The following is a 14,715-nucleotide window of genomic DNA, read 5'->3' on the forward strand; positions in this document are numbered from 1 at the left end:
CACGAGGCCCAGGGCCCTGGGCTGAGGACCAGGCTGCCCCGCAGGGTGAACGCCTGCCCTCAGCATGAATCTCAGGGGCTCCCTTCTTCCGTGAGGCGAGTTATGGAGTTTACATTTAGGAAACTGCCATTCCTAAAGCACTTTTCTTTAGCCTTGGCAAGGAGGAAGCCACCATCCACAGCAGTTCTTAGCACCCTGGCAAAGACCACAAGCTAAATCGCCCACAGCATCCTCTGAAAAAGGCCAAGGGCACAGGTAGACCCGAGCCAGGCCCCTGTGGTCAGCCCTGTCTCGGATGGGCTAGGGATGGACAGAGGTGGAAGCCCAGGTTCCCTCTGTGAAGGGAACCTCCCTGGCCAGGGACAAGTGCAGCTCCTCTCTGTCATCCGTCACCACCGAGGCACCCACCAATTTTCCCTAATCCTTTGTGAACCTGTTTACACTGCCAGCATGAGTCACCTGTCCGGGTAACCAGGACACCAGCTTCTTCCTTGCTGTCTTCAGTGGGACAGCCTTGGGCTGGTTCTAAATGGGGTTTCCTTCAGACCCCAAGGTGGAATGAGGTGGGAGAGGGGTGCTTAGGGGCCCCTCAATTGGAAATCACAGGATTCTGAGACACAAAACCTGCTACATCCAGTGTCACCTGCCCCCGAGGGGAGGAGGGCAGAAATCAAAAGGTGACCTCCCACTAGTTCCCTCCCACTGAGCAACGCAGCCTCCTGCCTGGGCTGGCTCAGCGTGGCCTTGTACTCAGTGTGCTGGAACGGTGGCAGCAGGTCCTCTGTGTACAGGTCCTGCCCCACCCACCACCACCCGGGCCAAGCACAACTTGAATCCTGCTCTGAGAAGAGGGGCATCTGGCTGATGCAGTAAACGGGGCATGTCAGGCTGTGAGGAGCAGGACCACCCTGGAGGGAAATAACCCCCACCCCCAACTGCCAGCAAAGAGGAGGCAGTTGCCAGCTTGGAGGCAGGGGGATGGTCCCTTGGCCTCGGCCAGCCTGGCCCAGTTTGCACCTCACCTTTGGCTGGCTGTGTCAGTGCTATGACTAAGTTACACAAATTGGTGTCCTCCTAGGGCTCATGCAGAGCCCAGAACGGTGGAAGCAGCCGGCGCATGTGCATTTAAGCACAGCCCCTCCTTCGGTCCACCCCCACCCCCTGCAGGCCAGGGACCCCACTCCCCACCCAGCACCTCCTGGTGCAGAACACCACAGCCATCTGCCAACCCTACAGGTCCTCACCCCCTTGTCTCTCCACCCAGGCAGTGTGCCTGCAGTGGTGGCCAGCTCCTCTCCCCAGCCCGAGTGTCACCAGGGCACTCACTTGAAGTTCTCGGGGTGCTCATTGATGGCCATGTCGACGATGTCCAGGGCGTGCTGGTAGTGCTTCTGGGCAGAGAAGAGCAGTGCTAGCAGGTGGAGGGCATGGGCATCGTCCCTGCACACCTTCAGGGCCTCCTGCAGCTGCTCCATGGCGCTGGAGATCTGCCAAAGGAACACGCCAGCTCAGTGCCCTCCTCAGGCACACGCTGCCCCAGGACTCAGGAGCCAGGTGCCGGCCGATGAGGGTGACAAGGCTCAACTCAAGGGAGCCCTGGGCACTGGGGCAGGGGTTGCTGCTGCACCAAAACACATCCCCAGACAGCCTGGCAAGGAGGGGTCTGCTGTCCTGCTCAGGAAGAGAGGAACAGGTCCACGGTGCAGCACGAAGGACTGGGACGGACGCCAGGAAGCACTTCCTAAACCTGAGGAGTGGGAGCCACCGGGAGAGGTGGAAACGCTTTGCTGGAGCTCTGCTGACAGGTCAGGAGAGCCCTGCCTGGAGGGAAGGGCAAGACCAAAAGGGGGTGCAGCTTGCCCACAGGCAGGGAGGCATGCAGAGGCAAGCGCCCAGAAGAGGGGGGCACTGGCCTCTAACGTGGGCACAGTGGGGGCCTGTCCAGATTCTAGTCCTGTGTTTTGTTTTCAGTTCAACAAATAATTATTAAGCCTGGTTCTGTACAGGTAGGATGAGGCCAGAGGAAAGCTCTCCTTCCCAGTAGGCAGAGTTCACGGCCAGAGGGAGAGACCAGGGGCCACCATGGGTCCCAACTTTCACTGGCTTGGGTTTGCTGCCTCCCTTTTCAGAGCCCCGTGTGGAAGAGGGCAGGCCCCAACTGCTCCACCAGCCCGGTAGGTAAGCCCAGAAGGGACAGGTAGAGCAGGGAAGGGCTCCTTCTACAGTGCTCACCAAAACCACCAGCTGCTACTCCCAACACCCTACTGGTCTCGATGCCGAGGGCACTGGTGACTTGCAGCTGTGACTGTGACCCATCCGTAAGTAGTTACCGGGTCACTCAACTCCCCAGCACAGTCTACAGAGGGACTGCTTCAGGCCTGCCCAGCTGCCTGTCACCCTGCAGGATGGGTCTCTGCCCACAGCTGGACTCAGGGGAGGATGTGGATGGTTCAAGGAGCTCCCTGTTCCTGAAGAGACCATTCTTAGCACATCTCCCAGGAAGGGTCCTGAGAGTCCCCTAGATGTGACAGACACTTGATGCCTCTCTCCTCGCCTCCAATCCCACCTCTTAGCATCTCCACCCGCCTACTGCTCAGCTGGGAGGTCACTACTCTCAGAGAACAAATCTCCCCACCCCATGCGCCCGAACCTGCGCAGCCCTGCCAGGGTCTGAGAAAAGTTTGCACAAGCATTAAGGAGGAGAGAGAATTTTGGCAGTCACCAGTGTAAACACTCTTCTTCAAAAGAAGTTGGCCAGTCCTGGTGATTGCAATAGCTCCTTACACAGTCCCGCAGTCCCATGTGACCTGCAAGGCAGCCCTCTGCCCCGATTCAGTAATCTCTTCTCCACCAAACACACTAGAGCCCCCGGCCCCTGCGCCCTGATCAGCACCCCTAAACTGCCCAAGCCTGGGCAGGGCCCTCCCTCTGAACTGACTGATGCTGCTCATGGAGGCCAGTTGGGGCACTCTGTGTTTGTGAATTTACGGAGCAGGGTTCTCCTCGGCTCTGCTGCTCCCCAGTCTTTGTCCCCAGCGCTCCTGGCTCTCTGAATTCAGTTCGCTTATCTGCAAATTAGGCATATGTTTTACCTCTAGAGGGTTACAAGAACTCATCTACATGCGAATGACAATGCTTGTTTATCTTCTATCCCTTCTGTCTTTTCAAAGGTCCTCACCCTAAGAGGTCCCACACTGCAGGGCAAGTTAAGAGTTAGCAGGGAGAAGGCGTTCCCAGCCAGTGCTCTTTTGTGAGCTCCCACAGGCCTCAAAATCTGTCCCCAGTCAAGGCCAGCCTCTGCTTGTGCTGTGGGTTCAGCAACTCCTGGCACCTCCAGCCTGGCCTGATTCCCCACACATTCCCCAGGACGGCTGTCGCCCCCGACCCACACTGCTGCTTCACCGAGTGGCACCCTTGGCTTGAGGCTCTGCACCCTGCAGAAAGGCCAGTCCCCTCCTTACCTCCTCTCCATCATCTGGCCCTTGGAGGCTGTGACCAGGTGTGGACAGGGAGGGGGCTGGGAGAGGACCCTGCAGCAGGCTGGAGGGAGGAGGGTGGGGAAGGCCTGGCCCTGCGGCGCACAATCTGCTACTTACAGACCTGGAGCTGAGCAGGCCCTCTTTTCGGAACCTGTCCACGCGGTGATGGGAACACCACCTGACGTGTGACTGACAGATGCATAGCCCCTCCTACTCCTGGGCTTATGGTGGCAAGAGCTTGGGCTCTGGGGTCAGGTCGGGGTGTGGCTTCTAGCTCTGCCACTTCCTGGGTGGCACTTCTGGGCAAAGGGGACCCAGCTCCTCTGCTATAAAATGAGGATAATGGCCAAACCTATTTTGGTGGCTAGGAGGATGAGACACCGCATGGAAATTGTCCTACAGACACTTTTCAAACTGTGAGTCCCCCCTTCAAGCTCCCCCTGCCACCAGCCCAGGCAGCCAAGGAACGGTATGATTCTTCCTTCTAGTCCCCAGACACGCTCCCTCATGCTGTCGGGCCTGGGAGCTGCGTTAGCTCCCGTAACTCCAGCCACGTCAGGGCTCCATCCTCTCAGGAACCTCATGAGTCTTTTTTTATTTTTTATTTTTTTTTTTTTTTTTTTTTTTTTTTTTGTTGAGACAGAGTCTCACTTTGTTGCCCAGGCTAGAGTGAGTGCCGTGGCGTCAGCTTAGCTCACAGCAACCTCAGACTCCTCGGCTTAAGCGATCCTACTGCCTCAGCCTCCCGAGTAGCTGGGACTACAGGCATGCGCCACTATGCCCGGCTAATTTTTTCTATATAGATTTTTAGTTGTCCATATAATGTCTTTCTATTTTTAGTAGAGACGGGGTCTCGCTCAGGCTGGTCTCGAACTCCTGACCTTGAGCAATCCACCCGCCTCGGCCTCCCAGAGTGCTAGGATTACAGGCGTGAGCCACCGCGCCCGGCCATGAGTCTTTTTTTAAAGTCTTGCTCCTTATCAAACCTCAGACACCAGCCTCCCAGGCTCGTGTGGCCTCGGGCCCCAGTCTGCCTGTCCCTGCGCTGTCTCCAGCCTGGCCTCTGTGCAGGCCCAGAGTTCTCCCACAGGGACCTTACTTCGTGGCCAGGTCAAGGAAAGTACGAGGAGGAAGCTAAGGTCAGTGTGGCCACCGGCTCGGCTTGCCTGTGCCTCCTCGAGGCTGGCCCTGCCCTGGTGATTCTGCCAGAGCAGACCCCGTCACCACCCCGGGCTAGGTTTCCAAACCCACAGCTGTCACCACGTGGGGCAGCCAGACGTGTTCTGGGCAGGATGGGTGGGCCAGGGGGACCTCAGGGACCTAGCAGGCGAGGACTCTAGCTTAGAGTCCGTTCAGGGGATCCTCAATCCTCGGAGGACGCCAGGATCTGAATCGCTAAGGAAACTGGGCACCAGGCTCCACCAGCCGGGCCCAGCCATCGCTCTGGGAGGATGGACACTATTCATCAGGGATGGGTGAATAATTAAACAGGTTAAAAAATGCATCACCAAAGGTATATCATTAACGTGATTGGCAAGAAGGCACTGGTTCTTTCACAGAGGGCTAAAAATAAAGCGGTCTCAGGTATCTTTTGGTTGGTGCTCCTAGGAGCAGTGGTGCTCCTGCAGAGACAGGCGCCAAGGGGCCCAGCACCCAGGCCAGGACTGGGGTCAGGGTGCGGCACGGTGGGGTGGGGGCACAGCCTGGAGGTGCAGGAGAGGTGGCAAGGGGAAGGGACAGAAGCAGCCAGGGACAGCAGGAATGACAGCAGGAATGTTGGGGAGAAAATGGCTGAGACAGAAGGACCTGGAGGGAGACAGAGTGACTCAGATGCACAGTGCCAAGTCAGGTGGGGACAGACAAGGGTCTAGGCACAGGGCGAGAGGGTGGGGTCCTGACACTGAGCATGACCACGTGGCGGGAAGCAGAGCCAGGCCAGCGCGGGGCGAGAGGGGAAGGCGAGGCAGGCAGCAGAGGGAGGAGCCAGCCGCCCCGGAGGCAGGAAGGGGCAGCTCACTGAGTTAAGGGGAGGAGGATGAGTGGCCGAGCGCTGACCCTTACCAGAGACACCTGGCTGGCGAACAGGGCTCAAGGGCCCCAGGGTCAGAGGGGTCAGGGGAGCGTTTTCCTCCCCGGACCGGGCGGGCTGTGGATCAGAGGCCTGGGTTTCCTCAGGTATAAAATGGGAGCACACAGCGCACCCCCTCAGAAGGTGGGGCTTCCCCTGGCTAGTGGGGGACACAGCAGCACCCCTGGTACACAGGGCTGCCCTGCACCGGACTATGAGCACGTGGGCTTCTCTCAGCAGCCTGGAGCTCAGCCCTCCTGCACGGTGCAGGTGAGGAGAGCCACGCCGAGGGGCCAAAGGCTTGTCTGCAGGCCCCGGGTGAATGGTCAGTGGGGTCGTTGGCATCAGTGCCACTGGGTCAAGGCCACCTGAGAGGTCCTCCTCCAGAGGCTGCACACGTGCCCAGGGCACCCGCCTGCAGGCCGAGGCATGGCGTGAAAGCAGAGGAGACTGTGAAAGGACCTGGGGACGGGGGCGGGGGGGTCCCTGGAAACACCTGCCTCCTCTTGGCTGGGCAGCTTGGGAATCAGGTGGCTCTGCCTCCAGAGTCGTGGGGGTGGTGGGCCCGGTGGGTGAAGGTGGTCAGTGGATGGGACGCCCCTCTTAGGCCCAGAGGCCGAGGCCTGATGGTGGTGTCCACAGGGTCAGAGAAAAGTTTTGGGGTCACACAGGAAGCCCACCCTGCAATAGCTCCATGTGCCGATCACTCTGTTCCCCAAGACCCTGGGGAGGTGGGACACAGACAAATGCTTGCTGTGGTCACTCGTCAACTTCTCAGGAGACCGACATGCTCTGGGGGAGTGAGGGCTGACAGCAGTCCCTTCCCGTGCGTCTGCCAGGGGCCAGGGGCTTTGCCCACGTCACCTGACTTCTCCTCACTAGGCTCCTCATGTGATAGACAAGGAAACAGACTCAGAGCGGTTAAGTCACTTGCAGAGGGTCACATGGCTGGAAAGCAGAGTTGGCAGGAGAAGCTCCGCAGTCCCAGGGACCTGGGGGTTAGGAACTGTGACAACCCACCTGTCGCACGAGGGCCAGCTGCAGGGAGACGTAGAGGATGACCTGGGGGTCACCAGGCGCCAGCTGCTGGGCTCTGTGTGGGAAGAGGGAGTGAGAAGTCAGTCACCGAGGGCTGGGCACCCAGAGTGTGACCCTCCAGCACGCCAGCCCTGTGCTGGGCACTCTGGGGCGGTACGCTGGGGGATTCTGCCAGGCCCTGCCTTGGAGGGGCGCCCGGCTGGGAGAGGAAGGCTCAGGCAGGAGGCCCATGGGCAGCCCAAGGCAAGGACAGTGGCTTTGGGAGGCCTCGCACTAGCTGAGCTGGGGGCCATCTGGGAGGGCAGCCTGGAGGTGGCAGACCCTGAAGGAGGGTGGGAGTAGGGGTTGGGGAGGACAGTGTAGGACAGAGGCTAACACCTCCCTGAGGGTGGAGGCTGGGAATAAGGCGCTGGTGCTGGTGGGAGGGAAGGACTCTACACCCTGGCGCCCAGGGGCCCCCAGGACTGGAATCTCCCCAACCCTGGGTTGGGGACAACCTGCCCCAGATGAGCTGGAGTGACACACACTCCAACGAAGCTGGCACATGGAGTCAGGGCCGGGCCCTACCCCAGCACTGCCACATCGATGCTCAGAGGGAAAAGCCCGGGACGGGCCCGGGGAGTGGGCAGCCCTTCGGGGGAGGGGGCTTCTCTCCCTCTCCCTCCCTCCCTGACCCTGCACTGCCAGGAAACCTCTGTAAGGGCTGGGGGTGGCTGGGGAGGGGAGTCAAACACCATTCCTGAGGCCCTGCCACATGGTGGATGCTGTGCCAGGTGCTGTTCCTGCTGTATCTTGCGTAACTGTCACAACAGCAAGGGGTTACCAAGCCCATCTTAGAGCCCTGAGCCCAGGAGGGTGGGGACTGAGCGGGGTGGCTGCTGAGGCCCCAGCTCCTCGCTGACGGGGGCGGGGGGTGCTCCACCAGTGTGGAAGGCCAGGGCTGAGCGCAGGGCTCAACTGCCCAAAAGCCTGCCCTGCTTGCTGTGTGCAGTTTCCATAGCTATCAAACAGAGAAACCTCCACTCTTCCACATCAGAGGGTCCAGTGAGGTAAAGCATGTGAATGTGCCACCTCGTGCCACCTCGTGCCACCAAAGGCAAGAGGGGCCTCTGCCGCAAACAGGATTCTCCTCACCTCTCCAGCGTCTGCAGTGCCTTCCGGTGCAGTTCATCTTGCTTGGACTTCAGGGTGGCTGCAGGAGACAGGACAGAGACCAAGCCTTCAGGGTGGCTGAAAGGTGCCCCATTCCCCGAGTGCACAAGCTCTGCAGGGAGAGGCCCCTCCAGGGCCCCGTCCGGCAAGCCTCAGCTCCAGCAGCCTGGGCCGACGCTGGCTGCTGCAGGGCCCTGGCCCCCCAGCACATTCCCTGGCGTGCAGGTTCCTTCTACCCCATTGCCTTGTCCACCACCTGGGCCAAGCCTACAAGCATTCCACAACATGGGTATCCCACTCAGGAGGCCCAAGCCTCGAGAGAAAGGCCACCACCTCTGTCTAGCCATGTGCCTTCCTGGGCCTAGGCTACTTGCTTTAACCCAAACAGGCACCTTTCTGGTAAGCTGCATCCTACTTTAAACACAGCAGTGCAGCGTTCTTAGCTTTGGCTGCCACTGAACCACCTGGGAAGCTTCAACATGATTGTGTCCAGAACCCAACCCCAAGCCAGATCAGAGTCTGCGCTGAGGACCAGGCATGGATGGCTGTCAGAGCTTCCAGCTTAGAAAGCATAGAAAGCAACCGCTGGCTGCAGAGGGTTAAAGGCACAAGGAGGGTGTTTTGTTCACAGGAGACTTTGACCGAGGCACTCAAGAGGTGTGTAGAGACCCAGGTGTTCCCAGGCAGGGCTCACTGAAGACCCCGTTGATGAAGAGCAGGGAGCTGGCACAACACCAGGCGCTCCCATATTGCTTCCTCTCCCCTTTGCACAGGGCATGCTGTGCAGGGCTTCTGAAGCCAGTGCAAAGCAAACTCCCTGCACACAGCTCCACTCCCAGGGGCTGGCATTCGGGGGACGTGGGCACGGGCTGATTATTTCAGGTTTGGTCCAGGTGGGGGCTCATTGTTTCCCATCCCTCAAGCTGCAAGGATACAAAAGCAGGGGGCTGCCTGATGGGTGGTGGGGGAACAGGGCTGAGAGGACAGGGCTGGGGAAAGAAAGTCAGGCTTGGGGCAGGAAGGAGTAGAATCCATCAGCCAAGCATGAGTAGTTATTAAGCACCTGCTGTGTACCCAGCCCTATGCCAAGTGTCAAGGGGAATTTAAAAGACTCTAGAAGATCATGGCAGTGCTGAGGGCAAAGGCAGGACTACAAGAACCAGAATGAAGACACCGTGGGGTGAAGGGCTGATGGTGCATTACAGACAGAAAGCACTGGAGTTCCACGGGGAGGTCAGCACGGGCTTTGCTGGAGCGGAGCTGGTCTGGAGGGGTGGGAAGAACTGGGTCCACAAAGAGGAGGGGGGAGGGCGTGTCTGAGAGTGGAAATGGGAGTGACGGCGTGTATGCATGTGTATGTTTGTGCACACATGCATGGCTGTCTATCCCAGAGGAGTGCATGGTGCTACTGGGGCATGGTGGTGGTCGTGGGGCATTGGTGGGGGTCAATTAGGAAGCCCGGGCCACCCCCACGCAGAGGCCTCCCATAGCACTCACCGTCGGTGGCCTGCAGGCTGTAGGTGAGACCCAGCGCCAGGTAGCCCTTGGGGAGGAACTCCCCAGCTTCCTCCCCGAGACCGATCACCATCATGGCAAAGCGCTCCGCCTCCTCCAGCTGCAAAGAGGAGAGGCAGAGGTCATGGGGCGGGGAGGCTCTGCTGCCCTCGGCATGGCAGGCAACTCACGATCACCAGCCCAGGACACTGCTGGGCAAGTGCAGACAAGAACTTCGATTCCTTGCATGTGGATGGCATGACCAGAGAGGCCAGGTGGCTTGCCCAAGGCCACACAACCACTGAGCAAAAGGAACGGAGTGTTTCCTCTACCAGCGAGTGACTCCCTGGACCTATTCCCCCACGGAGGGGCTTTGTGCTCAAGGGCACAGGGAGAAGCTTCCCTTGCCCCGGAGAGCCCAGCTTCCCAAAGCTTGTTCTGCTCAGAATACAACCCCAAAACCAGGCCCGTGTGTGCCAGCTCGTCCCTCACACAGCCTCTGTAGGGGCCCACGTCTGTGCCTGCCCTGCTCGGCAGAGAGGGGAGCCAGGGCTGGGGGCAGGCCAGGCCTCGGGAATATGTGCCTTGCTGGACATCGCCAGCCCCGTGAGTGGGCAGGCTGCCATTCTCGCTCTGTCTGCGATCTCGCTCCCTCCCTGAGACAAGGAGCTCAAACTTCAAGGGAAAAAGGCCCAGGGCTGTTTTTGTCCTGAGAGCAGAAGAAACTGTTCCAGTTGGAAAACGACCAACTGGTGCGGGTCATGTGTGCACACATCATCACATATAACACGGGACACGGAGAGAGGGGCACACACGAGGCAGATCTCACGAACACTGTGGGGCACCCACAGCAGTTAGGCCGTCGCGGGGTGCAGAGGACAGGCAGGGGCCTCAGCTGTGCCCATTCACAGCACAAGTGTCTTCAAGGAAAGCCCTCTCCCTCCCACCCGACCCAGGAAATGTCATCTGCTCATGTGCCTGGAATGGCAGCGTGCCCAAGTTCATGTCACTGAGAACACCGGTTTCCAGTGAGGGCAGGGATGCTTCCTGCATCACAAAGATCAACTCAAGCCCACAGCAAGGATCTGAATGCATCACACCCAAACCCCCCAGTGCCACCCTGACATCAAAGCCCCCTAACCATGGACATCTCCCTGGTCAGAGGCTCACACGGTCAGTCAACTGGGGAACGAGATTCAAGTTGGCTTCTGGCACCAAAGCCCCCCACCCCACTCCAGGCAGGAGAGGGGCAGCTCTGGTCATCTTGGGGCCTGACCACAGCTGCAGGGGTGGAGGGAGCAGTGGAGTCTCCCTGAAGTCAGGAACTGAGATCCTGAGACAGAGGCCATGAGCCGTGGGGAGGTGAGCTGGGCTGAGTCCACCGTTTGGGGGCAGCCACGGTGAGCCACATGCAAACAAAGGGACTGAGGGAGCACAGAATCCATGGTGCAGAGGGGGGGAAATGTACCCAGAGGAGCCTGGCGGACTACGTGATGGCCCAGAAAGAGATGGTGGGAGGGGCTGCCTGCTCACCCTCCCTGACTCCAGCTGCGGGCAGGCTGAGGGGCTGTCACTGGAAGGAGGAGGAGTCTGGGAGCTGGGTTCTGCCTTTGGCACCATCAGGCCCAAGGACCCGGCGCTCGGGGAGGCTGCGGCTGGGGAAACCTCGCAGCTGCCTGCTGCTCAGCCTCAGCTGGCCGTAGATGCTAAGATCTGTCTCCTGGACCACCTGGCCCAGCAGGACTCAGGGGGGCTGCCAGGGCCTGCAGTCAGAGCCATGTGTAGAGGATAGTGCTGGAAGACAAGTCCAAGCACAGGCACCCAACAGCCACAGGAGCAAGTCACCCAGTTTCTGTGTCCAGAAGGTCTTTATCTGCAAACTGGGAGGTTGGACCCCCTCCTCCCCCCCTCCTCCCTCCCCAGGCTCTGTGCTGGAGGCACAAACCATACAGGACAAAGGGCTCTTAATTAAAGCACAGCCACTGAGCTCCAAGGGAGGCAGTTACATGGCTGGGGCTCTCCAAGGAGGCCTCAGGGCAGAGGTCGGACAGGAGGCAATGAGGGAGCCCAAAGTAAGCGAAAAGCACCTTCTTTCCTTCCTAACATGCCGCTGTTGATCTGGCTCATCTCACCCACTGTCTCAGGCATTATGCTCATTCAAACAGGAGCGAGCTTTCTTATAAATCACCAAGCACAAGTTAAAAAAAGAATCCAGACACCCACTGCGCTCCATGCATATATACTTTTCCCATGACCATGTCCTTCTACTCAGCAGATGCCAGCTTCTACCTCCTGCAACCTTTGCAGACAGGGTGCCAGGAACAAGGCTCAGCAACTACTGGCAAGAGGAAAAAGTTACCCTCCAGTTCATATACATCATATTTTGGATTAATAGAGCTCATCATTCTTTAGCTTTAGAAAGTGAAAACATACATCCTTAGTTTGTCAGACTTGTGATCCACTGTGACCTCCAGATCAATAGCCTTCTGTGGCCAGTGCTTGCTAGCACTGTCCACATAGTTTAAAATGGTCTCTGAGCATGGTGTCACTATTTGCCTCAAATCAAAATCACAAGGGTCAAGGTACCATTTCCCTACATAGCTAACACCATTTTGATTCCTATTACCATACCACAAAGCAGCCTTTTTGCATGTGGAGTCATTACAGTGATCATGAAGGAAAAAAAGCATTATCAATTCTATTAAGTAACAACAGACAACACAAGGGCATATAGTATTAATAAACATGGGTGTTCCAAGTAGCTAGCAAAAAGGAAGAATGCTATTACAGCAAAAACAAACAAATAAATAAATAACTTTGTCATGCACCATTCCCCTTCATCTAAGGCAAGAGTGGAAATCCTAAAGCCCTTGAGAATTTGACTTTGTTACCTCTGTTCCAAAGTACTGTAATCCCACCCAACTCCAGAATCGGCCCCACATCCACCAACAAGCTCTTCCTGCAGAGAGGCCGGGCGGCCAGGCCGCTAAGAACACAGCACTGGGGCCAGACTGCCTGGGCCCCAATCCCGGCCTGGTCACACACTAAGCTTGGGCAAGTCACTTGGCTTTGCTGTGCCTCCTCTTCTCTTGTGAAATGGAGATAACTACAGTGTCTCCCTTATGAGGTTGCTGGGAGGACTGAGTGAGGCGAGACATGATGAATGCTCAGAGCCATGCTTGGAAAAAATGGAAACTATTATATATATGTTCAAATGTATAAATTACAACACAGTGTGTGTATGTGTGTTTATATATGATTTAATCTTCCAGGGTTTTTTTAAAGTCTCAGCCTAATGTGACAAGTGTCATCTGGGTAGAGCCCCTGTCCCCTGTAGCTACGTGATTTCACTAACAAATTAGGAGGTGGCATCAAAGACCCTCTGGAATCCCGAGAGGGGACACTTACTGCCTGCCTTCTGTCTCTCAGCCTGACCCTTAGTGACAGAAAAGGAGCGACTGTGTACAAGGACAAGCTGGTGTCTCCGCTACGCCAGATTGTTCAAGCTCTCCGACCCCTATCCAGGGTCCAGGACACAGGTACACAAAACCACTGTACCTACCCATTGTCACAAGACTCACTCCTACCATGGGATATTTTCTGTCCTATTCTCTGATAGTCTATTTCAAATTTTTTTTTTTTAAATTCTATTTCACAACCCACTACTGGGCCTCCACCTGCGATGTGGAAACACCGTACTCATCAGATAGATGGCTGTTGAGCGGCCGGCGCCTGCCCTTCTGCAACTGCCCCAGCCACCTGCCTCCCGTCTGGCACCTTGTGTGCCCTCTCCAGTATCCAGACACTTCCTCCTTGTGGCTTCAGAGTTAACAGCTGGCGGCTCTGTAGTCTGGGCTGCTGCTTCTGCAGCACGCTCAGGTTACAGCACTGGGCCCTCCTTGCTCATCAAAATCCTTGGAGGGTGGGGGGTTTTCAGAGTTCTTTCCAACCTTCCTCCTCCCAATGATGCGTTGCTCTTTAATACCTTCTTTACCGAGGGCAGCCTTGTAAGCGTGCCACAAAATCCCAGGTGAAGAGGCTCCTCTGCAAATCTAGAGTGATCCAGAGCTCCCCCGGTATTTTCACGGTGCCACAGCTACCTGATGGCAAAGGTGTTTCACAGCCAAAGATTCTGAGGCATAGGGAGCCGAAGGGACCTATCCAAGGTCACCCACCTAAGAACTGTGCTTCCAACCCAGGTCTCCTGATTCTAAATCCACCTGATCTGCAGCTATCCTCTGTAGTTTTTCATTTTTCTTCTCTCTGACCTTCTGGAAAAAGGATGCATTGAAGGGTGTAATGCTTTGATCCTTTGTTTTTGCGTTACATAAGGAAAAATTTCCTGTGGCTTCACAAGCTCCTATCTCTCTCCAGTTTCCCTAATTCGGTCTCCACACAGACTGGCTCCTCGCTTGCACGCTGCTGGTGCTCAGGGCTGCTTCCATCTCAAAGGCTGCCGCACTCGCCTCGCAGGGAGCCAAAGAGATTTTACCCTCTTGGAATCACCACCCTCTTCCTCTCTTCCTGGGAACTGGAGAAAGTTCATTTCTGAGCCTGCAGAGTTTGGTTTCAAGAGCACCTCCAATTTCTCCTTAGTCCCTTCCACAGAGCCCAGCACCCGCTGTTAGCTGCTCCACTGAAAATCCGCTTGCTTCTTCCTGGGAGGAGGAGGAGGCACTCTTTCTAATTTCTACAAGCTGGTGGCGTGAGGGCTGGCATTCTTTCTCCCCTACCTCACTGTAGTTCATCTTCCTGGCTCTGCCCACCCCTGAATTTGAAAAACAAAGGCAAAAATATAAAAGCACGTCCTTTCTGAGTGCCTGCTATTTTGAAAGGGCAGTAACAGTGACAGCTACCATTTACCAAGTGCCTACAACGAGCTAAACGGGGACACTCCTCTGATGTTCACAGGCACCAGGTAATGGTGGACATGATTGTTTCTATTTTACAGGTGAGGAAACTCAGGCACAGAGAGGGTAAGTTACTCCCGCAAAGTCACACAGCTAGTAAGTGGGTGGGCAGGAACCTGCCTCCAAAGCCTGTGCTCTTCCCACTACCTCCTGCTGCCCCCCACCCCTGGCCCGGAATGAGGTGAGAGATGGCATCACAGACCTTTCCAAAGATGAGCATACTCCACTTTTCCACGTCACAACCTCCTCCTATTCTGTCTCTGTGTGACACATGACCCATGTACACTCTCTCCTCCTTGCCTCCTATAAAGGTTTCAACTTTTTAAATACAATGAAACTTAAATAATTATGTTTGGAGGGATATTAAAAAATATTTACATCTCCCTTTCCTCCTGCTGCAAAAATGGGGACCCTGGCAGGAGCTGGCCATGCCAAGGCAGGAGGCTGCCACGCAGGCCTCTCTGGTTTCGGCATTGACGTCACTGGGTCGGAGCCCGGGAAACCCTCCCCCACCCAGGGGAGCCACAGGCTAAGCCCCAGGACCAGTGCCCTCTTGCCCCCAGGCCAACCCTGC

General features: G+C 56.9%; 1 protein-coding gene across 2 annotated transcripts in view; it reads right to left on the reverse strand.

Annotated features, from left to right (window-relative positions):
* Nucleotides 1–14,715, reverse strand: part of TTC7A (tetratricopeptide repeat domain 7A) — a 117,290-nt gene that overhangs the window by 39,772 nt on the left and 62,803 nt on the right. For both annotated transcript variants that reach the window (XM_069494934.1, XM_069494933.1), the window contains 4 exons: nucleotides 9,235–9,352; nucleotides 7,720–7,777; nucleotides 6,568–6,640; nucleotides 1,327–1,487 (listed from right to left, as the gene is read on the reverse strand). In XM_069494934.1, the coding sequence (XP_069351035.1) occupies nucleotides 1,327–1,487; nucleotides 6,568–6,640; nucleotides 7,720–7,777; nucleotides 9,235–9,352 (410 nt within the window). The remainder of the gene's footprint in view (nucleotides 1–1,326; nucleotides 1,488–6,567; nucleotides 6,641–7,719; nucleotides 7,778–9,234; nucleotides 9,353–14,715) is intronic.

The sequence above is a fragment of the Eulemur rufifrons genome, chromosome 19 (assembly GCF_041146395.1).
Source record: "Eulemur rufifrons isolate Redbay chromosome 19, OSU_ERuf_1, whole genome shotgun sequence".
In the NCBI taxonomy this organism is placed as follows: Eukaryota; Metazoa; Chordata; class Mammalia; order Primates; family Lemuridae; genus Eulemur; species Eulemur rufifrons.